At 39.9% G+C, this 24,697-nt stretch overlaps 1 protein-coding gene across 4 annotated transcripts in view; it reads left to right on the top strand.

Annotated features, from left to right (window-relative positions):
* The window catches only part of LOC121325376 (la-related protein 1B-like), a 54,388-nt gene that overhangs the window by 9,978 nt on the left and 19,713 nt on the right, over positions 1-24,697 (top strand). For 2 of the 4 annotated variants that reach the window (XM_041267833.1, XM_041267825.1), the window contains exons 2-7: positions 10,038-10,099; positions 11,260-11,319; positions 11,669-11,837; positions 13,412-13,555; positions 22,897-23,034; positions 23,879-24,047. In XM_041267833.1, the coding sequence (XP_041123767.1) occupies positions 10,038-10,099; positions 11,260-11,319; positions 11,669-11,837; positions 13,412-13,555; positions 22,897-23,034; positions 23,879-24,047 (742 nt within the window). The remainder of the gene's footprint in view (positions 1-10,037; positions 10,100-11,259; positions 11,320-11,668; positions 11,838-13,411; positions 13,556-22,896; positions 23,035-23,878; positions 24,048-24,697) is intronic. The other 2 variants (XM_041267840.1, XM_041267847.1) reach the window with 2 other exon arrangements.

Below are 24,697 nucleotides of genomic sequence, written 5' to 3'. Positions count from 1 at the left end.
ATGCATTTGTTAACGACCTCATCGACTCAATTTCAAAGCATTAACGGATTGATTTAATGAAGACATTTCAATTGAAAGTCACTTGCTACTAAAGCTCTTGTTACTATACCATGAGTTTGATACAATAACACTGGCTTTGAAAATCCTGCCCATTAGGCCTTAATTGGGAGAACACTGCCTTCATAAATATTACAATGTGATACCAGGATAAATCATGGCTTCACAGGTGTAAAGGCTAAAATTAGGTCCGGAAAACCAAAATATCACATTAGGGTGACAATGTTAATATGCAAATGACATGCATGATTTTTTTTTTTTTTTTTTAAGGTCTTTAGAATTTAAACCTTTAAAAGTGTGGAGAAAAAGAACGACATTGACCAATGGATTTTTTAGTGTCCTTTTCAATTTAAAAGAAAGTTTACATCTTTTTATCTTGACATTGAAAATATCTGATGGTTTACATGCAGTGTTTTCAAGCCACTGAGGTGCAGAGCACTGATGCACTTAAACAGAATAATTAATAACCCATCTGATGACTTTGCTTTTATCCCTTTAGAGATCAGAGGACAGAGAGAAAAGAGAATATCCCTTTTCTAGTCTCTGTATCTCAGTATATGTGATTACGGAAGATTTGCCATTCTGAAGGAGCTTTTTTTCTTGTTTATTTCGTGCAGCGATTCCCACTTCATAGGCCTATTTTCAGCTTCTCCTCCTGGTTGTTTCCCAGGAGCTCCAGAGATGTTGTCGTGGTGTTCTGTTGGTGGCTAATCTAATGGGAATGTATCTGACAGACTGGCGATTCATTGCCAGCTACAGTGCGGTAGGACCTTGGGGTTAGTATGGCATGTTAATAAACTACTCCCCTATTGCTGCCTGGAAAGAAACGTATTCCTGGGTCTTCTATATTTTCAGAAGAACGTTGCATTAAACTCAAGTCAAATGTAAACAATTCCTAGCGTTCTTTTGGCATTTATATGGCATATCTACTCTTGTCCCTAAGAACCAATAAAAAAATTCTTCAAAATGGGGTTTGATACAAATTGTAGACCAAACTAAAGAGACCCGTGTCATTGTTGGTTTTCACAGCCTACGGTATGAACACAAAGGGCTTGCATCTGCCAGTTTTAGATCAATGGAAGAGACCCCCTCTGTCTCTAATATAATGGCTTGTGATGGACTTTTGAATAAAACAGATATCTGTCACTTTGGGGGGACACTGGTAGTGAAAGGCCATATAAGCAATTGTTGTTGTCTTCTCGTGAACAATGTGTGCAAGAAAGTAATCTGAAACAAGACGAGACAGTGTCAAGTCAAAGGCCATCGACTGAATCCCATACAGGGTAATCGGGTCTTGTAACATGCAGAACCCTTTGAATTACTTACTGCCTTGTATGAAGCTTTGTGCCATACAGTATTCTAAGTAATGTGTCATTTTTAATAGATGACAGTACACAATCTACAGTACAGCTTTTTGTGTTTAGTTTGGGACATTAACAGCAATGTTGTTTAAACAATAACCCGTCAAGATTAAATTAATATTTATTTATTTTCCTTCTTTCTGTCAGTTTGCTTGTCTTGCACACTTATGTGTTTGGGATAATGGCAGACGATTCTTGCTAACCTCTTGGTCCTTGAGTGGGAAGGAAAAATACTGTGCTGTTCTGGTCTGTTACTGTTGTGCATGCAGAGAGAGTAATGTTAAGTGTGTCAGCTCAACACAATGCTTTTAAAATGTTTCAAAAGGGTCCTAACAAACTGGAATTACAAGTATGATTGTAACCATACAACAATGTGGCTTGCTGTGAACAAATGAACTGGAGGTCTTCCCAGAAAACAAATGTTGTTTTTGTTGTAGTATCTGCTGGTAATTTCTGTTGTATAGGTTACAATGTATGAGGCTGTCTGTCACTACAGTTTTACATCACTGCTATGGTGAAAAAGATATTCTGCAGCAGAAGTTTAGAACACCTGAATCTAGGTGTTTATGGAAGCATCCGACAGTCTATGTCAAATGAACATTTTTCCATATGCATTAATAGAGGATGAACGACGTTCATGGAGCTCTGCAGTTATTCAATGAATGAGGATGGCCGGGGAACCTTCAGAGGGGGCGAGTGGGCTGTTAAAATCCATCCTCACAAGTGAAAAGAATGTTCCATGGAGTAGGCCCTATACAACAAGAGAGCTGCCTACCATATTGCTGTGATATTTGCTGGTAGTTCCTGCTGGATACAGTACAGTGTATTGGGTGACTCTGAAGCCTAAATTTATCCAGGGAGGAAAGTGATTCATTGAGTACTTGCATCCCTACATGAGATGGTAATGTACTTTTCTGATATTGACCCGATTAAAGTGTACTCCTGTATTTCCTCTGAGGCTGTAAGCTCTCTGTATGCCTTCTTTTTGGCTGTGTTGCAGTCAGGAATGTGCTTCTTGCTTGCCTTTTTGACCAGTATTTTGTGTGTGGCAGAGTTTTCTGTGGTCTGACTGTGTTCTGTTTGTTTGATTTCCTACTGTACTGTACACGGCTTATGATGGTGATAAGGTTTCTCTTTCTGTCAAGTGGCAAATTGTGGCAATTGCTTAATTCTTGATTCCTAATGAAAGGTTTTGGAGGAGAACACACCTCGTACGGAAGGGCATTTTGGAAGAATTGTCTTACAGAGCAGGCAGGCAGGAAACATTTTCTTGTGTTAATAATATTTAATGAATGCAGCCTTTATTGTTACTGTCTGATGCTTTGAAACCAAATAAAAAAAAATCAGAAAACATTTCCATTACATTACTTTTCAACAACTACAGGGGAAGGTCTAAGTGTTCAAAATGGACATATGTTTAGGAGTTTAGTTGAGACTGGCTAAATCAGATCTAGGAGACACTTCCCTGACCTCTTAAGGGATAGAAATAAAGTTATCCCATGGGTTATTTCTTTCTTTAAGTTCATCAGCAGGGTTAGAAAATAAGACTATTGTGCTACTACCTTTTGAAACTTGCTAGTCCTGATTGTGAAGTGCATAAGTTGGACTCAACAGCAACAGTTCGGGCCACTAAAAATTAGAAATTTAGATTTTAATTTTTTCAAAGCACCTTCGTAAACACTCATACAGATCTATCAATCACCTGTTTACACCTCGTTGCTGAGCGACTGCTGCACTGTGCTGTGAAACTGACACTTACAGCACCAGACCGGATGACAGAGGAAACAATTCTGTCAGCTGTGCCACCTTCTGATCATGAAGCTCCACCTGAAAGTGACAGCAATGACACAAATAAAGTGTTTATTTTGTTGTACATTACATATGTTGCTATTTACAAAAATGTTGGCTGGCTATGAATTATCTTCAATAATTAATGTACTCACGTACACATACGATCTTCACTAAAGTCGCAATTTAAAGACAGTACGTTTCACTGCAGCCCTCGGGATGAAATTGTTAGCTAGGTGACTATTTTATTTTTAATTAGCAGTGGGGCAGTTGGAGAAAACTGCTTCAGCAAGTACAGTAGAATCTACCAGAACTGACAGACGCTGAATCTACTTGGTTTAGATACCAATGAGAGCATAACAAATACAAAAGAAAAACGAGGGAAACGCAGATCTTTTCAAGAAAGCTGGGAGGCTTTGTATAAATGGATCTTATATTTTTAAACACTGCAATAACAGTTTTGCTTGTGAAGCATCCACACTATAATTTGACAGACAGGTGATTTATTTGCACCGTGCAGGACCTTATTTTCTCCCATTGGTGCTTGAGTCCTGCAGCACTCACGGAATCACTGCCTGTGCCCCTATTATCAGTGATTTAAAGCCTGGTTTTCAAACAGACTGATTATCGCTCACCAATACTGAATTGGTATAAGAAAAGTGTGTTTTTAAAAAAAGTAATTTCAGCTTTCAATCACTTAAAATATGCTGACGATAATGTAAACAACACCAAGCTACAGACAGGGAGTCCCAAGCTCTAAATGTGTTACTGTTTATAAATAAGAACTCAACTTTATTATGAACATTGTGTGATTATGTTTTAAGCAACATACTACAATAGTGTTCATTATGGTAATTGTTTGTCTATTAGTTTTAAAATGTTTAGTAAAATGTGACCTATTGTTTGACCTGCTTAGTACGACCGGCCCCCTTTGCTAATGACATCTTCAGTCAGGGTCATAACCAGGTATAAATCTCCAAATATTTGTAAAATTACGGAACACTTACTTCAAAAGATGCACCGTGTTTCAGTAAATTCAAACGATAAACTTTGCATCCCGCGCAGAGGGAGAACATAAATGTAAAACGTCAATAAGTGGGGTTGGCATTGCAGCGGAGATGAAGGGAGGTTTCGGTTCAGAGTGACTGTTTTCTAAGCATTATTTATGAATGCTTATTCACCACTGCTACACCCCGTTAGAAAATGGACTTCCCTGCGTTTTTTTAAAGCAAGACTGAGTGTGAGAGTATATGTGTACATATAAGAGGACTGTATTATCAAACATGAAGACCATGGGCAGGATAGTATCAGTGAGAATGCATTTCTTCAGTTGCAGTAATGCCTCTTGTTTTAATATGAATTCCCAGTACTGGTTATCATGCTAGCAAATATTTTTAAATAGATAAGCTATGGTTCCAAACCCTACCAAAGACAGTCCCTTTCTGGTGTGGTCCATGGCTGTGTAACCTAGGAATACATTTAAATAAACACAAACTGAAAGAAAGAAAGAAAGCAAGCAAATACTAAGTTAGTTGACTTTACGTCCTGTTTTCCAGGCAAGTAAGTAAGCAATATGACCCAACAGAGGGCATTACCAGGCATTATTACCAGTCATTGTACACTTTACTACAACCAAACCGTCATATACTGCCTGGTAATGCCTGAAGAGGAGGGTCTTATTGCTTATATACGTCAATGTTACAGCACAATCATCTATAATTTTTATTGATTTTAACTGCATTTTTAGGTTTTCCTTTTTTTTCCACGTATCCTGTCACATAAGCACTCTAAAATGAGCACTCTGTAAATATAGTCCTCCAAAACACAGAGCTTCTCTAAAATGTGAACAGTGTTTTTAAAACTATGCATTTGTTTGAAGTAGTCTTCACTGGGGACTCTGAAGGGAACGTAGCATTGGCTCTGGTGCTCCCGTGGGTAATGGAGGCAAAAACAGCAGGGATTATTTCTCCTCATCACGCTACAATGTACCCTGCTGGCCAGGCGCCCAAGGAGCTCAAAGACAGTTGCAGGGCTGGCCTTTGTCCTCCAGAGGATCGGTAGCTCGCTAACATCTGCTCTCGGGTTCCTTGGTAAAAAAGGAAGCTGGCTTGATCGGAGGATCTCCTGAGCCATGTGGAGTAATTGCCGGGTGAGGGGAAAAGCGATTGGGCATTCCAAATTGGGAAAAAATCAGGGGTAAAATAATAATGTACACACTAAATACATACCTTAGCTCAGTCAGCATACATACAGTATTTGTTTCATTTTCTTCTCATTCTTTCTCAGAGCATAGGTGGTACCAAATGAGTAAAATGATATGATAGCGCTCTAATACTACTTTTTACTATTGCTTTGACTAATGGTTAACACTAGAACTGCCAGATTTTCGAACTACCTAAAACCGCCACACAGGTCACTTTGAGTCACTTTAAACTGCTACGTTATGAAAATGAAAGACATATTATCGGGTACAACTGAAAAGTTTTAATCATGAACATCATATCTAACATTTGCATCGGAGAAACACTGTATTTAAATGGAAAATTAAACATAAAAGGCTTTATTTTTAAAAGGAGCGCATATACAGCATGACTACAGACAGTAACAAATATAATAAAATACACATTTCAAAAGAAACGGTTATGCACATATACCCGTGTACAGGTGTAAACTGGTATATTTACTCAAAAAATTATAAAACTGAAATCCTTGTTTCTAATACTACATAAAAAGAGAATATAACACTACTTCCGGTATTCCAGCTGCATTGTACTCTACGGAGGAGCGTACGCGTCTGCCAGCTGACTGTGCCTGCATCCAGGAGCTGTGTTGTAAACACAGACGCAGTTCCATTGAACACTATTGTGTAAACACGTGTAAACTGGTACATACAAACCTGTAAAACCAAAATGTCTTTTTTTCTAAAAGTAATATAAAAAGAATATATAAAATATGTTTCGTATTAGGCACATAAGTTGTTATCCTACCTGTCATTTCAGTTTGCTGTATGCATCTGAGTGCAGCTTGCCGTATTCCAATCAACTACTTTCAAGATTAAATATTTCCTTCTGATATATTCCCAGTTGCATTTGTGGAATAAAATGAAGGATTGTTGTCTCCCAGGTAGATTGAAAAATAAGCAACTAGTCTTTCAATGAGTTGACATCATGACCACAATCATAGCAATCTCTGTCTCATAGTCAGTCTACAAACAAAGAAAGGCTTGAAATAAAAATAAAAAATGTTTGCTAGGAGGAAGGGGCTTGTTTTGTTTGCTGCATTTACAGAAATAACAGAATATCTTCTTATGTTATATTAAAAAAAAAAAAAAAAACATGTATTGTAATGCCTGGTTCACATTGACCCACGTGGCGGTTCTAGATAGAACTGTTTATAACTTTATCATTTTTGCGATTCTGGCTATCAGACGCCGTCAGGATATTTAATTCATATATTTAGGAAAAGTCCAGAACGGATATACACATATGATTTACAATGGAAGAGTAATTAACATTTTAAATGCAAAATGGGTCAAACTGACCCACATGGCGGTTCTAGTGTTAAGGAGCTGAACTTCTGTTTTATACAAGATGTGATGAGAGATCTAGCATCGAATAACCTTTTCATATATATATATATTTTTTTAATTAGATCTCACTTTGGAATCTATCTTGCTTTTTTTCAAAAACTACTCACTTCTAAATCTTTTGTAGTCATTTTTGTATTACTTTAGTAAAAATACATGTTAGTTTGGATTCATATGTTGTTTTTTTCTGACTTTATGTGAACAAAAAGACACACATTTGCCCGTTTTCCCATTGGAAATAGTGATATTTTGAAATATCACTGTCCTGGTCACAAAAGCAAAGTTTGTGGGGAATAATAGCCATTTTCTGTACTTTTGAGGCATAAGCAATTAGGAAATAACACTTACTACCCAGGAACAAAAATTGTGTTACATAGTGTTATCAGTTAGCCCTGGCCACATGGTTAGCATGAGCTGGAAAGTCAGTTCCTTTGTTCTGCAAGCCTGGAGGTAAGTGGAGTCCTCATGACTGTGTATGTTAACCAGGGTAAGCAAAGCATGGAAAGGAAAACATGTTATTATTTTGATCACCATGTGTATACCAGGATCGCTAGTACTGGAATCGCTTAGGGGATTTTGATCCCACAATCCCTACAGAGAGGAAGTGTTCCTGGAGCGGGACGTTCTTTTTAGTTGGAGTAGAGCTCGACCACTGTTTGTTCAAGTTTTATTTTCTAGCTGTTTTTGAACAGTGCTTTGTTTTGAGCGTTTTGTGTTTATTTAACCCCACTCTAGGACTTCCACTGCTGGTACCCTAGTAGCAGCTACCTGACCCCGCAGTTGATTTTTATTATAAATTGTAAATAAAACCTGGATGCCTGTGCTGGCGTGCCAACCGCACTCAGTCGACTACAGTGGATTCCCACACCCCTACTACACCCCTCCAGATTCTGATACTGGTTTAAGTTGCGTTCTCTGGAATGCCCTGAGCAGTCTTCTGAGAACGCTTGCATGATCACACAAATTTGTAATCATTCACCGAGAGTTTCAGAGCTTGTGTTTGGAGAACTCTGTCCAAATAAACATAAGCACCCTGTTTTCTGCCAGCCGCAAGAAGAAAAGTTATTGTTGTAACAGGCTGAGCTACTTAATCAAATGTCTCTTTCTGTTTCCTTGACACAACTGTCATCTGTAACCTGAGTAACAAGTAATCCTTGCTTCTTGGTCTTTATCCTCAAATCACCCCAATGACAAATGGTGTAATTTAAATAATTAGTCCCAGCACGTTTAAGGTGTATTTATTGTTCTGCCCCAAAAGCACCATTCAATTTGCACAGCGTAACATATTTGACTGCTGAAGGGTTACATGAGTGTTTTCTTCTTTAGGGTTAAATCAGTGTTAAATCAAGGTGTAGTTTCCAAAGCTGTACATGGGGTTACTTCACGTTGTAAGATAACCTCAGAGTTAAAAGAAGAACACATTGGCGCTATTGATTAAAACTGATTCAGGTGTATCATGTTCTAAAAATAAAAAATAAAGTATTGTGCATTTGCAGAGCCCTTGAAGATTAGAATGGTTAACTGGGACATAAAAGGAATGAACTTAGGTGAAAGTTGTTAGATAAATAAATAAGATTTATATTTACAGTCTTCATGAAATATACACAACTGGCACAAAACATGGAAACTAGATACGATCCTGAAGATACCAACTGGATTGAATAGAGAAGCTGTTTTAGCTTGTACTGTTAAACAGTTTTCAGTGTTATACAGTACTTTTAATATGTCCATATTGAGCAGCTGATGGTGTAACACTAAAGTATTGGCTACAACGTGGTAGCCCTAGAATGTTGGATTAATGCATTTTAAATATTAGGAAAACACCAAATGTACAGTCAGCCCAGTTTTCAGTATTGTCTGTTTCAAAGTGTGTCCTGTCCACCTGACCTCTACAGCACATGTCTGTATGCAGGCTTCTAATTAAACCTGGGTAATACATTGAACAAAACAGCCTTTGAAAATGCACTGCACAATACAGTAGTATTAAATAGGGCCCTCACACTCTACAACTCGGACAATATGCATTCAGCTGTTTATCCAGGGTGGGTGCTCGGGCACTGATCCAGTAGGTGCCACACATTGTTTATTGTTTTTCAGTGTGCCGCCTCACTGCTGATGGATGTGTGGCATGCTTGTTCAGGCATTTTTCTTTGCATACAGGACATTGTAGAGCATTCGTGGGGCACTGTTTCCTATGCTATGAAAAGAATGTTTTAGTTACAAACAAAACTTTGTTCTTCAGCATCGCAACCTTTGTTTAGCCTTTAAAGTTATCTAGTGTTTTTCATAGAGTAGCTACATTCCTGTGCTAGAGTATCACCTGGCCTATCCCTGGGGCCCTCAAAGACCTGTGTCTCCCAGCAAGATCTGCTGACAGAGCCTGGGACAGAGCAGTTGCATTTCAATCTGTTCAGTCCCAGCTGTGTTGGTTCAGTGCACAGTTTGTTGAGTTTGGGAATGTTGCGGAATTCTTCTTATGAGTAGAGAGGCACTATTGCTCTACCATATTGTAGGGTTAAATGTTGCAATCCCAACTTATTGCATCCTAGTTCATATTGTATTCTAGTAGTATTATTGCACTTATTGTAAACTATACTATATTTAAATATCAACCTTGCATTGTATCCCTGTACTGCCTTGTAACACCTGTGAGTCGCCTTGGATAAAGGCGCCTAAGAAATAAATAAATAGTAATAATGCATTGTAGCTTGCTTGCATGTAGCTGTGGCCAGTATTGTTGGCTCCAGAAGAGTGGTTGTCTCAGTGAGGCTTTTCACAGTACTGGAAAGCATTAGGAGGCTGATACCAAGTTCTGTTGTTAAATGTGAGACTTTCAGTATCTGAAAGACCTGTTTGTTTGGGATTTAGACTACTTGGAGCCTGACTGACTGGCATGCTATGATTACACACCCCTCACTGAAATCATTAAATATATACCAGGGAATCTTCCCACACCTTGGCCTCTCTTACTTCAACTTCCATTGCTTAAAAATACAACTACAATACCACAAACTTTGTAATTTAGTGTTTGTGTCAGTTTTGTTTGTTTTCGATAGTTGCATAACTGTTTTTTCTTATCGACATACCAGTGCATAAAAATAAACTACAAAACTGTAAGAAACTTAGTCACACAACTATTTTGACAAAAAAAAAGCCTTCACTCAACAGACCGTGTTTTAAATTTAAGGAATACAAAATGTGCATCTTGAAAACCATAATTTAAAATAAATTCTCTTTCTTTTCAGAGCGTCAGAGTTCAACCAAAGTTATACGGGCAGGAAAGCCTAAAACAAGGAAACCTAACAAGGTAGGTTGCCAAAGAAATATCCTTGAAATACAGTGCACTGCCAGCAACACGTCAGAGGCTGTGTCATGCAGAACTCAAATGGTTGCATTGATGTCAACACGCTGCAGCATTATTCCCTGGTAATCAGAGATCTGAAAACTATTTACGAATCAGGGCTGTTCTGTCTGTGCTGAATATCCAGTATCAGGTTACTGCGTGAACAGATGCCGAACAGGGCTCGGCATCGAGGATTCCATATTAGCTGATGATATTGGTAATTCAGTCTCGAGGGAAACGCTGGAAATGTCTCCCAGATAGACCCCTATTTGGATCTGTAGCCAGGTATTGAGGAAGAATCAACAGTGCAGCTCTGAGAACTGTTTGTATACTTCACTCACACAGACAAAAAAAGCCAGTGACATTCAAAACCAAGAATGCCTCAAGCTGGGCTTTCAGATCAGTGCAATAGATCTTTCTTATTGTAATCTGGAGTGTCGGCTATTTTGGGGGTTTTAAGTCAGCTGGTCCTACTTAATCTCAGTAAAGGAGCTCTCTCACATCTACAGGTACTTCTGTCCATAACTATATAATCGTCAAAAAATAAAAGGCTTATCCTGAAGAACTTACATAATTAAGATTTCATAAATAGTACAAGACAAATGCAATCTTGACGAAGATCTTATTGTCTAAAGAATCTGGAGTGAGAAAAGCAAGTCCTCAGGAATCAGTAGGAATAGTAATATGTGACTTTCGCTTTGATAGTACTGGCATGTATCTGAAAAGTACGTTTTCATTTCCCCTAAAACATTCCGTGCTTGTTAAATATTAACATTTAGAGGAAGACATTTTTTTTTTTTTTTTTGCATTTTTTTTTCCAGCGCCAAAGCAAGTTTGTATATTTTATCATTTACTTAATAGAGAACGTGCTGTCTCATACAGTGTCCGGCATCACAATGTAAAAGGATACAGCGATAAGTGCCTTCTCTGAAACTAGGAATTCACGTGCTTCAACAAGCAGATAAAGCAACAGCAGTAAGTAACTGGCTGTTGGAATAATTATTTTTTATAAACTGACATAGGCATTATTTAAAAAAAAAAAAAAAAAAAAAAAGTACTTTGTTACTGTGCCATCCTTTTGGATTGGATTGAATTTAAATAAATTCTTCTCTCTTTCCACGCAGGCAAGTGACTTCAGCGATATCACAAACTGGCCCACACCGGGTGAAATAGCAAAGAAAGAGGTGAGTTCATACCACAGTTTAAACCAAGTCCAAATCTGAGCTTGGTAAGCTTGTGTCAGCTTGAGGTGGCTTTTTAAGATTAAAATGTATTTAGCTTGTGGAGGTCGCAGTCTTCAAGTAAAGGAGTCTTGGAACAGGCATTCCTAAGTCATTCTACTTTGGAAGCACTGTGTGTTTAGATACACTTTAACGCATACAAACTCCGTAGTGCTCTGCCTTTTATAACGCAGCATGTTTTAAACCAGCAAGTCAAGTGTGGCAACCTTTTAACCCTATGGCTGAATCAAAGAGGGTTTTCTATCAGCTCCTGTATTCTCATATAAATTGTAATGTCACTTCTCCCATTTAGCAGCACCAGAACATCATCAATACCCAAACCAAAAAGACTTCTCCCAACCAGAATGAGAAGAAGAAGGAAAACAACAGTGAGAGCAAAGAGAACCGTGAGGCCAGGAAGGAGTACAGAGAGGACCCGGCCAGCGATGAGGACTCACAGTCGGCTGCCATGAAGAGGAAAGGTAGGCTGAGCTAACCAGCAGCACAGTCTGCCCCTCAATCCCAAGAACTCTGGCCGTCACTGTGGTTCATTTTGATTGTCAGTGGATTTAAAAAACTAAAAATGAGTAGCTACAGATTGAGTGTCCAATATATATATGATACGCAAATACAGCGACTCCTAAAAGTGTTCAACCATCCCTTCTGGTTTGTGGTGCCCGAGGGTGGTGCATCTTTTGCCCGTTTGCCCTACACAGACCACTTCCTTACTAAAAACCAAGAAAGACATCCCACAAGTGTGGTGGCACCTCAAATATGATCCATTGTATTACCAATGATTCATTCTTAATTTTACCCCCAGAGAAATAGGTTTCTGTGAATTAACAAGTTGTGTGTACATGTAAAAAAAAAAAAAAAAAAAAAAAAAAAAAAGTCACTGTTCATGTTTTAAGTCGCCTACCCAATCTGCACAATATAATGTTAATACTACAAACTGTCGAGATATTGTTTGTCAGATAAGTATCCTGTGTGGTTATATTTTAAAAATCCATACAGCCCTTAGGTTGGTTTTCACTACAAATATTGCTGGCAACAGTGGTACAAGAGAAGCTCCCTGGGGAGCCTGGAAGGTCTCATGATGAGTGTCATTCTGTAGGGTGGGGGTTAGTGTCTGCTACTGCTCAGACCAATCTGCTAAACAGAGCATCTGCACCACCCCCACGGACTGTCAGTTGTGTAAACATTTGGCTTCATTGAATCTTCATAGGGGGGAAAGAATATGATATTTTTTTTTAATCTTGTGTCGTTGCAACACAGATAGAAAAACACTTTTGTGTTTTGGGTGATGAGCAACTTGGTTGTTTATATCTAGAGTAGTATTTGTTTGTGTTTAAATGGATGTTAACACACACCAGCATTTGTCATTGCTTTTATAATAACAAACCAGGTTTCTGGTCACTACATTTCTAAACAGAAACACTGGCCCGAAAAACAAGCCTGAAAACAACACTGATGTTTCCCTGTGTTATATCAGATTTTAGCTTGAATGAAGCCTACTACCACTGAATGTGTTTCATGCAGCCCCACTCCTTAATTCCCATGTCTTCTCACAGGAAAATAAATGGACAAATAATGGAAAAAGTAAACAAGGATAAAATCTGCATACATATCTGTAAATCCTGTATAGGTAGTACTGGTGTAAATGCTTTGTGAGTTTGACCCATTAACCTCCTGACTAGGTCCCTTTGTTCTGTCTACTACAACACACTGCTTGTCCTTCAGTAACATGAGAAGGGTTGACTGTTGAGCTTTTTATTGATCAATTCTTATCTTTTATTGCTGAACTGTAACCCATGTGTATTGCTGCAATATTTACTTGTGGGTTTTGTTTGTGTGTCTATACTAGAACAGATTCGAACCTTCAGTAGTGAGTACCATATTTCATCACAAGCAACAAAAACTTTCCACGTTTCCTTCTGCATTTAGAATAATAAAATTATTGTTATTTTTTTTTTTTTTTAGTTTAGAGTTATCTTACTAGAGAGTACTATATTGAGGCGTAAGAAAAAATAATGTTCTCAATCTGCGCTGTCGTCAGGTAACAAACATAAATGGGTGCCACTACACCTAGAAGACTCAAGTCAGGACGACCTGGAGAGACCCAGCTCCCGAAACAGCTCTCGCTCTCGCTCCGAATCCAGCAGGTCGCTGCACAATAACAGAAGATATGATTATTCAAGGAGTAAGTTTACTGTTCATTTACGTACAAAAAAATGTATCATATTGGTACTACACATTCCCCACGATGCACCTCATTCCAGAGAGGTAGGTCTATGAAACTGTCGTCAGATTACCTCTGGAGGAAAAGGGACCACATTTAGTGAGGCAAGTCATGAGCCTGGATTGTCATGGATACGCTCTGGCTGTTGTTGTCCATATTCAGTTTCTTCTTCTTTTTGGTGATTTTTTTTTTTTTGTCACATCAGTAATCTGAACCATGAGTTATGAGTATTGGGTATAAATGTTAAAAAAAAAAAAAATAAAACACAACAAATAACCTGAAGTACAGGGTCTTGCAGAAGTCTTGAACAATGTGCCACAGTTTAAAAACATCTTCTGGATTGTTTGCTAATAATTGGAGCATAACGCGTGTGTTTAGCCTTCAGACTTAAAAAATACGCTGTACACAGCAGTGTCTGATAAAGGGTAAGTGTAATTTCTTCTTTATAAAGGTTTGCATCATTATATGGATTTTTAAAGTGTGTAAACTCTCTTATAATTGTATGGTTGTGTTAATAAATTGCTTCTGAATGAAGGAATCAGAAACTTTGAATCCTCTACACGAAAACATCCTCATACCTGGCATCTTGTGTCAAAATGCACTAACCTCCATTAACCCTAACGGCACAAGTCTTGCCTATTTGTAGCCCTCTGACCCTAATGAAGAGTAGTTCTGCTATTGCTGAAAAGTGTCAAAACAAGGTATAATTTGCTGCAGAGGTTTATGTGTTAGTGTTATGCACCTGTTTGACGTAAAGCGAAGTGTGTTTGGTGACGTGTATTGTGACTGTGGTTCCATTACGTCTCATCGCTCTTTCCTCATCCTTTCTGTTCATACTGGGCAAAAGTTCTTTCTTAGGTTTGGATCTTTTGAAAAAGGATGGGACACTAAGCTCACCCAAGTTTCAGTGTGTAGTTAAGTGTACAGTGATTGAAGGGGTTCCACACTATTGCCACAGCTCGCAGTGTTACCTGCATTATGGATCATGTTAGTTATATATACAAGCACTCAAGACTACCTATGAAAGTGATGTGCAGAGAAACATTGAATTTGATGAGAGCAGGGCTGTAACATGAACAGATCAATCAATTTGAAGAAAACCAAATGTCCATATATGACTGAAATTCAAATCCAGTTGCCTGGATCAATGAAAGGTCAGTCTCCCCCTGCACATTTATTTAATTATTTAATTATTATTATTATTTTTATTATTTATTTTTTTTTAATTTGGTGAAGTTGATTTAAAAGTGAGTACCAATGTTTCTTAAGAAAATGCAGAGTGATTTTATTTAATCAATGTTAGGTTTATTTTAATACATGCAGGGAATCATTCTGGGATCCAAAGAAAGATTAAAAGTTTTACAGCCTGCGTGATTATTAATACCTGTTGCACAGGTGGTTCCCCTCCCCTGTCCCTGGCACTTAACCAATGGTAAAGGGACAACACCTTGTGGTTGCACCTCTTTCTTGGTACTGTGTGCAGTGTTTTTGTGTTGTGTGCAAAAGATGTGACTGTGTGTCAGGTGCTGAAGTATCTTTGAGAATTGCTTGTCAGTAGAAAATTACTGTTCCTAACTTATTACATTTTGGATGTTAGCTCAATACTGTTGTGTTATCTTGGGTGTTTCAATTTCCCCAGCTATCAGCCGTTGTTCATCAGAGAAGTTGCCGTTGGCTTGACGCCCAGACTTATGGCCTTGCCAATCTCCCTGTTTTTCTCAAGAATATGCAGCTGTAGATAGCTTTCCACACTTGCTCCCACCTACTCTGCTAATCTTTATGAACTAACAGAGTGTAGGAAATTATGAGTTTAGCCACTCCAAGTGCATAGCATTTGCACTATAAAACAAACAGAGCACCCAAACAAAGCAGAATTTCTCTTTTCCATGTTACAACATTCCCGACTTTTTAAAAAGTAAACATGGAGGGGAGAGGTCCGCTACAACCAAGTTCCTCACATGATCTCAGGCCCTCAGATGCCCTTTTCGATGGTTCTGAGCAGTCACACTAAGTTACATGTTAGTATAATATATTGTAGTAAAACATGTTCCCCTCGTTCAAAGTCTCTACATTATGTGTGGGTACCTACCTTGCCTTTGCTTTTTCTATATCCAAGTGTGCTATAAGCACAAACAAAGCAAAACACTGCAACCACAATATATATATATATATATATATATATATATATATATATATATATATATATATATATATATATATATATAGAATAAGAAATCATTTTAATTTTTTTATGTGTCAGAAGTTTGTTACGTAAAAAACTACACAGTATCTCTTCAAACAATGTAAAGAGAAAACAACACAGTTAATACAATTAATATCACTGCACACATATGCAATCCATCCCGAGGGTCTTCTCTGTTATTCATGGCAGCTCCCAGTAAGTTTACAGTTTCCCATCTGCCAATGGTCCAATCTGACTGTTGGCATTGTCAGAGCTATTACCACTATTAGTAATACAATGTAATCCCAAAAGGTGTTCCCCAAGGCCTGACCTGACCACCCATAACTTTTCAATACGGTGGCTTTTGACTGTGCCAAAGCGATTTCGACTTTAGCTTTGAGCAACCTCTCTTCCGCTCTCTGTAGGGCTATTTTAACCAGTTTACGCACATGGGAGGTAATGACTGAATATGAGTCTAGATAAGAATCATCCCACCAAGCGGTAATTTGGAACTCCTCGGCCTCGGGTTACTCAAGACACACCGTTGATATTTACCAACCGGCATTGCTTTTTTTCTACCCCTCTAGTGGATGTACCGCTAATGCAGTGCTTATATTTCTATTAATTCTGGTGATAGCAGGACACTGTTTTTTTTCCCAGTCTATCCCTCTCTCATTGTATAGTACTCTTATTGGTACAGGGTTTGTAATTTGATCGAGTAGGTGCAGCTTTGCAGTTGGTCAGTAGAAATAATCCTGTATTATGTGTTTTTCCCACTGTAAAAGTGGCAGTGAGTCAGTTCTCCAAGTCTGTCCCCAGGACACAGTAGAGTTATGCTCTCATAGTATCTGGGCATACCTGGGCTTAGGATATTTATCTTGTTTAGGCAGTTTCCATATTTTATCAGAGCTAAACCTTTGACCGTCCTTATGCCATGTCTGTAGTCCTAGCGCTTTTTGAAACTGCAGCTGCATGTACTGTCCTTGATGTCTTTGTCACAAGTGTCGTTGGTGGGTCCCATCGCGCTTTGGTGAGCAGGGTGAGTATGCCAATCACGGCTGTTAGTTGGTGCTTCATAATTCACCTGTCAGGACACAAAAGACCAGGTTTAATGTATATTCTATTGCAGTCTGTGTGGGCTTTTTCTGATATGGCTTACACTGAACCAAAAGTACAGTTTTGGTCTACCATGCTTCTGTATTGACAATTTCAGGTTGGTTTCATCCAGCTTGTCCATAACCTCATATGGACCTTCCCAGATCGTCTCCCATGCCCTGCCTTTAAAAACATTTTCAGTATGATCTGGTCTCCAATTTGAAAGGAGACAGTGTGTGGGGGTTGGCAGGACTGCCCTGTGTATTGATGTGCTGCTCCCGTGCGGTTAGCAGCATCCAAGCCTGTCCTGGATGCTAATTGAGCCTGTTGGAGAAAATGATCATGAGTGACCTTACTGCTGATTTGTATTGGTACTCCTGTCGGGTGTTGCATTGCTGTGGCTCCCCTTCGTATGCTAACGTACTAGCCAGCTGGTAAGAGGCTGAGTTTCAAACTGTGATGTCTTTACAAGATGCTGACACACTCTTAACCTGTCCTCTAATGTGCAGAATCATTTTGCTCAACCCACTGGAGTACATTTGCCATGCCCCTCCTGCATCAGTACTGCAGAGATGCTTTTCTCAGATGCAGCTGCTTCGATGATGAATGGTAATGTGTTATCAGGGCTGCATAGAGGCAGTGCAGCAATCATTGTCCTTGAGGGCCTCAAGTGCCGCATGTATTTGTGTGTGGGCGGGGCAGATTTTGACTCGACAGTTTTTTTCTGGGTCAGGTGTGTCCCCTCCAGCATCCATCTGTACTCCTAGGAAAACAAACAGATGATTTAATTAATGCAGCTTTCTTTGAGTTTAGTCTCAGGCCGATGTGCTCCATGAGATCCAAGTCTGCAACAGTATGTTGTCCACATACTATATGGTGTTACCTGGTAAAGAACAATTCTGCAAGATGTTAGCCATGCATTGATCTCTGCCTTGTTGGCAAGACACGCAGTGCACATATCCAAATAAGTTACAAAGAAAATTGTTCAAAAGTTAATGTTTCTCAATAGGGCATTGTGACAGGGTCTTGCTCGTGTCAAGTGTGTGGGTAGCTGCTGATTAAGCATACAGAGAAACACAATGGAGGTGGAGTTGAAAACACCAGCACAGGCGTGCAGGATGTATTAACAACAAACAGAAAGAAAGTAAATAAAGGTGGTCATGTGATGTTACCAGCGATGGTCATGCACAGAGGAATAATACAGCAAGGTGTACAAAAATTCAAAATAAAACACTAGAAAAAACTCCAAAATAAAAGGTGCCGTAAAAAACGGCTAGCGCTACTCCCCTAACCAGGAGGTCCCACTGGAATCCAATTCTCTCTATACTGGAGGCTGTTGTTGCCTGAAACTAAACTCTATTCCTACCCCGCCCCGGTATACACACAACCGCTGGTGGCTGCAGTTTTTTCTTGCCTGAATGCTTGAACCCTGACCCTGGTTAACCCATGCAGTAGTCAGCAGTCTCCAGCGGGATTCCAGACCTCCGTAACGCTGAGTCTCATAGCCTTGCAACAGCCCGAGCCATCTCCTGCAGATGTTTTTGAACTGACGGGCACTCGGTCAAGACCCGCCCACCTGCTGATTGAGGACCAGCACAGCCAATCACCTTCCCCTCAGCCAACCTAGCAGGCAGCAAGTCTCAATCGAGCGCCCATCTGTAAACAATAATTCAATGACACAAATCAACTCCAAAACGATATACACAATAAACCCACTTCCACATATAAATCACACCAACACTAATTACCAGAGTGCAGGGCAATTGCACAGGTATACAGAAATAAAAGAACTGCCTATTCTTGCTGCAATTAATAACATCATGCAATTAGCAGATCATTAATTTACAGGGGCGTTTCTCCACGGCTAGTCGTGATTAATGCATTTTTACTACTGTGTGTGCATCATTACTTTTACTACTACAGCTGTCTGTCCTGTATTAAACAGTGAGCAATAGACTTGATTTTGTTACGTATCACAATACTGCCATTAGCTCATCGTCTTGCACTGAACTTCCACAAGAGGGTATTCATACCCTGTATTCACAGACAAATAAACACTAACCAACAGACTGGCTATCATGCCAGTACCACAATCCACCAAGCCTGCTGTCCTGTACTGCAATGTCAATCCCTCGCACCAACACGTATATTCTGAACCACATCATTCAGCTGATGCACCTCACTGTTGCTGTAGAATTGAAATCTTTATAGATCGTTGTAGCTCAGAGATCGATTGTGTAACCTCTTGTTCCCATAACATCCATACTTAAAATGTTACCTTCCTCCTTTTTCTTTTTTTTCTTGTGTAAATTTATCTAAACTTTGGGTTTGGTATGCAGTTTTCTGCCCTCCATTGACCATTTTGTTTCCACTCTGTGATTCATATTGTAACAGATGCTAATTTGTAATTTAAAACTTACTAGTCATTTATGCAACAACACCAGAATGTCTGGTTTCACTCCTAATCATTACAGAATTACCAGTATACTTAGATAAAACCTTTACATTTTCCTTAAATTGCTTTCAACAGAATTCCATTTACGCATAATTATACTCTTGTGGCAAAGTGCCTGCCCCTGTGTGTATTTTGTGTTATCTGTTGTGTGTTAATGTTTTTTTTACTCATTGGTACACGGGATATAAACGGGTCTGTGTAACACAAGTGTTTAAAATGTATATTTGTATTTAGGCATGAGGATTGCACAGCACTTCACGTGCAAGTAAAAAGTAATAATATGTGAGCACGGGGAATTGCACTTTATTAATTCACGTGCAGTTGTAGCGCATAAAAGCAGCATGTTTTCACTCACTCTGGGTTGTTGTGTGTTCAGTGAGTGGAGAACGTGATTGGAGACGGAGGTAAAAATAATAAGAATAATAGTAATCGTTAAAAATAGAAGCTCACCGTGTTTTGTTTGTCTTTTTGTTTTGGCGAATGTGCCGTGTCCTGTGTCTTTTTTGTCTTTGCAACCTTTTATTTTCTGCTTGTATAAATTATGAAATGCTGAGCGAGACCATTCGCTCAGCTCCACCAAACTCCTGCCTCTCCGCGTCGCCTGGGGTTGCCTGCCGCTCCGCATCACCTGGGGTCGCTGGAACTGCTTCGCCTAGGGTCACAGTCAGCTCTCCTTGGCCGCAGGGGTCAGTGTGGCCGGAGCCCCACCAGAGGGAGCTGCCGGCTATGATAAAGGGGGGAGAGGTCAGGAGACCACCTTTCCCCGCAGCAATTTCGCTGCAGGAGTTCTGGGGGCTGGAGTCCCCCCAGAGGGAGCTGCCGGCTATAAAGGGGGGAGAGGTTAGGAGACCACCTTCCCCCGCAGCAGTTTCGCTGCCGGAGATCTTTGGGGAGGTCTGGAGACCACCAACCCCAGCAGCTTTTCTGCTGCTGGACTTGCCCCAGCTGAAGGAGTCTGCTGACAGCTGCACCATTGGCAGCATTTCCGCTGCCAGTGGTACAGCGGGAGGAGAGATACGCCCCACTGTCAGCATGTCTGCTGACAGCATGGCCAGTAGCAGCCTGGCTAGTGGCAACCCCTTAAAGTCCCTGTTCTTGGCCCAGGACTTTGAGCGAGACTTTTGGGATTTTAAGGGGAGAGGTGGCCATTGAGGCCATGTATGCTTTGCACAAGGGGGGGGTATATGTAGCAAAGTGCCCGCACCTGTGTGTATTTTGTGTTATTTTGTGTTATCTGTTGTGTGTTAATGTCTGTGTAACACGAGTGTTTAAAATGTATATTTGTATATAGGCACGAGGATTGCACACCACTTCACATGCAAGTAAAAAGTAATAATATGTGAGCACGGGGAATTGCACTTTATTAATTCACATGCAGTTGTACCGCAACTCCAATTGAATGATTGATTAGCAATCGAGTCTCGGTACAGCTGCATAAAAGCAGCATGTTTTCACCCACTCAGGATTGTGTGTTCGGGGAGTGGAGAACGGGATTGGAGACAGAGGTAAAAATAATAAGAATAATAGTAATCGTTAAAAATAGAAGCTCAAAATGAAATCTATACCCCATGTTCTCCAGTCATCGACTCGATGACCCTCACCCTTGTCTTTTGACATGTTTGGAGTTGATGAGACTTCCCTCAAAACGAGTTTCCCAACAAAACACAACACTAAACAATTCAAATGTGCGAGCATGCTTATACCTGTAAGCGATACAAGTCTGTGTAACTAGTCCAATAGTCTTCTACTGGCATGTCATAACACTACACGATTTACTCCGACTTTTGAGGTCCTCTTAAAGTCCTAAATCAATACACTTTTTTAGTTCAGTGGTCAATCTCTCTAGTCTTAACTAAATTTATGTCCCCAATTTACATGAATAATCAAGAAGTGAAAAGTCCTTGTTCACACTGCCCTTGACTCTCACTACTTTTTAAAAACGGTATATAAAAAACAACAAAACATTTATTGTACTCACAAATGTCTGTGATCATAGGTTCAGGCTATAGTCCTGGTTCAAAGATTCCCTGATAGTCTGGGCTGAAAGTAGAAACAGTCTCCGTCCATATGCCTGGTCCTCTGCAGGGGATGCATGCTGGGCAATCGGGATTCTCTGTAGTCAAGGTATAGCCACCCCCAGGTATTTGGAAAAAATGGATCAGGAAACAGTCCGATAGCTGGCTCGCCAATGAATTTGATTTAAAAGTGAGTACCGATGTTTCTTGAGAAAATTCAGTCATTTTCTTTAATCAAAGAAAGATTAAAAGTTTTACAGCCTGCGTGATTATTAATACCTGTTGCACAGGTGGTTCCCCTCCCCTGTCCCTGGCACTTAACCAATGGTAAAGGGACAACGCCTTGTGGTTGCACCTCTTTCTTGGTGTTGGTGGAAAAGATGTGACTGTGTCAGGTGCTGAAGTATCTTTGAGAATTGCTTGTCAGTAGAAAGTTACTGTTTCTAACTTGTTATATTTTGGATGTTAGCTCAATACTGTTGTATTATCTTGGGTGTTTAAATTTCCCCAGCTATCAGCCGTTGTTCGTCAGAGAAGTCGCTGTTGGCTTGACGCCCAGACTTGTGGCCTTGCCTATCTCCCTGTTTTAGCCACTCTAAATAGATAGGATTAACAAACAAAGCCGATAGGATTTGCTGTTATTTCTCTTTTCCATGTTACAACATTTGGAATCAGCAATTATTTTACCACAGAGTTTTCTCCCAATTTTGGAATATCCAATTATTCAATCCACTCGCCGCTGCAGCTTGGGAGAGACGAAGACGAGCACGCGTCTTCTGAAACGTGTGCCATCAGCCGTCTGTTTTCTTTCGTACTGCAAGCCCATCGTGAAGCCACTACAGAACTACAACGTCAGAGGACCACGCAGTCCTAAATTGCACAAAGGCAGGCCTGCAGGTGCCCGGCCAGCCACGGGGGTTGCTGGTGAGCAGTGAGCTAAGGATTCCCCAGTTGACCTAACCCTCCCACGGTCGGCAGTAACATAGCCATTCGAACTGCCGATCTCTAAGCTATAGGGCCCAACGGATGTGCCACTTGGGAGTCTCCTCCCATGCTCTCAAGTACAACTATGAAAAAGGAATACAGAAGCCATATAAACGGAGAGTAAAAATGTTGCTGCTGTTAATGCAGATCAGTGATAGAGAATGTAGAATATACTAGTCTTGCACCTTAAAATATATCAAATGCATTCCATCAGTCATGCCTGTGTCAAGTCATGTTTTCCCTCTGTGGTTTCCTGGACCTCTTATATGACTTGCACAGTTAAAAACCTGCTTGGATAAGTGCTGTAATTAATCTAATCAGTTGAGCGCAGATTTAGTAAAAGCCTGATTTCTTACCTTGCATTAAACCGATCATGTTGGTAAGATACTTACTTCTATACAGGTCCTGAAAAAACACAAAACAGAAAAAGTTTTTTTTTTTTTTTTTTTTTTTTGTTCTATTGTTTTCTCCTCCACCCCTTGGCTTCTGAAGTGCCTGTGTTGTATAGGGGGGTACCCGCCTCTATGGGATCATGGTAACTGACTGGTTTTCTTGGCTGCTCTCCCCTCAGGCTGGCGCAGGGATCGCAGAGATGACCTGGATGAGGTGTCTAGTGTGCGAGGTGAAGGAGCCAATGTGAGGGGAGGCTACCGGGGGAGGGGCAGGGGGCGTGGCAGAGGGAGAGGACGCGGCAGGGGCAACCCTCACAGTGAGTACAAATGGGCAGCATGGGCAGGCTGATTGCGTGCTGATAGAAATGATTGATACTTGCATTAATATAGATCATAAATGACACAGTGAAACTCCTGATCTCACTTAAACTTTCATTGTCAAAGTTTAAATGGCAAATGTTTTGATCTTTTAAACCTTGTCATGTTCCAGTCAAACGCAAGTTCAGCTGTGGCCAAAAGTTTTGCATCACGCTATAGAATTAGCAAATTTTGCTTCATACAGGCGAATAAAACGGGCTGAATAATGTTACGTTAACATGTTGAATTACACACCGCTGTGTAGTTTTTCACATGCTCAAAGACAAACTGGCAAAAATGAAACAATGTGACATTTCAAAATCTATCATGAAACACTATTCTACTATTATGGTTTGCGGTAGACTTTTGTGATATAATTTGGTAGTTTCTTTGATTTACATGATGTTTAATTAGTAAAAGATTTAAATTGTGTTCATATAGTTTTTTTTTGTGGTCTCAATCCTAAAATTTCTAGGCGATGCAAAACTTTTGACCATAGGTGTATACATTGTTATAATTTGTTCTGCAATGTTTATTTCATTCAAGTGTGGTGTATTGTACCTTTTTATTGGATGATGGCTTTAGCGCCAGCCTGTTAAACTAAGACCTGTAGTCTAATGCTCACTTAAGTTTGCAATGTGAAAACCCATTAACACGCTACACTGAAGTGAGCACTAACACTCATGTGTTTGTGGATATGGCCGTTTTTACCAGTTTACTTCTTAATTTATCCTGGATTTTGCTGCCAGTAGTGAATTGCTTCCATGTATGAATGGCTTTGACCCCGTGCCGGTCCCTCTGCAGTGCATTATGATCACTCATACGGGTACCTGGACCCCTACGCAAAAGGCCCCGACACCCAGTACCAGACAGAGTACAGCACCAGCATGATGTATTACTACAATGATGGCACTGGAGTGCAGATGTACACAGTGGAGGAAACCCTACTGAAAGAATATATCAAAAGGCAAATGTAAGTAAACATGCACACAGCAACTCTGGTGCTTCCTATGTAGGCCAGCACAAAATCTTTGTTTTGGATGCTACTGGATATCTTTGTTTTTTGGTGTTTTCAGGAATGTTTCAGCTCAGAAGGCCTTTAGAAACTGTTTTAAGTGATTATCTAGCATCAGTTTTGAAGATGTCAAGAGGGATTGAGATGTAAAAAAATAACACTAGGAATTGGCATGAGTGATTTGTATTGTTTAAAGGTATACTAAACACCCTGGAGTGTTTACAACAAATGCACAACTTGTAGGGGCTTCTCCAAACTTCAGTATCCCCCCCTTCAGGTTTGTTGTGATATTTTTATTCACATTCCCTGCGGAATGAAACAGAGCACGTTTTACCATGTGTTTACGCAAGTACAGCATTTGTGTCCTGTCTTTGATGGCGTTTACATGGACAGGTCGTGACAGTTTTCCTTACAATGTGTTTGCCGTACTTTTCAGGAAATGCGTTGCTATGCTGTTCAGATTTAGGAAAGAAAGTCGGCCATACCAATGCAGATTACTCAATTCATAGTCATTTAGGGGAGGGGATAGTGAAATGTCCGTGTCTGATTACTAAGTAGGAATGAGCTTAGTAATTAGGGAAAGAACGACTGAATATCGTGACGAAAGC

This window comes from Polyodon spathula, chromosome 1, assembly GCF_017654505.1.
Source record: "Polyodon spathula isolate WHYD16114869_AA chromosome 1, ASM1765450v1, whole genome shotgun sequence".
NCBI lineage: Eukaryota > Metazoa > Chordata > Actinopteri > Acipenseriformes > Polyodontidae > Polyodon > Polyodon spathula.
This window is presented reverse-complemented; position numbering and strand designations above follow the sequence as displayed.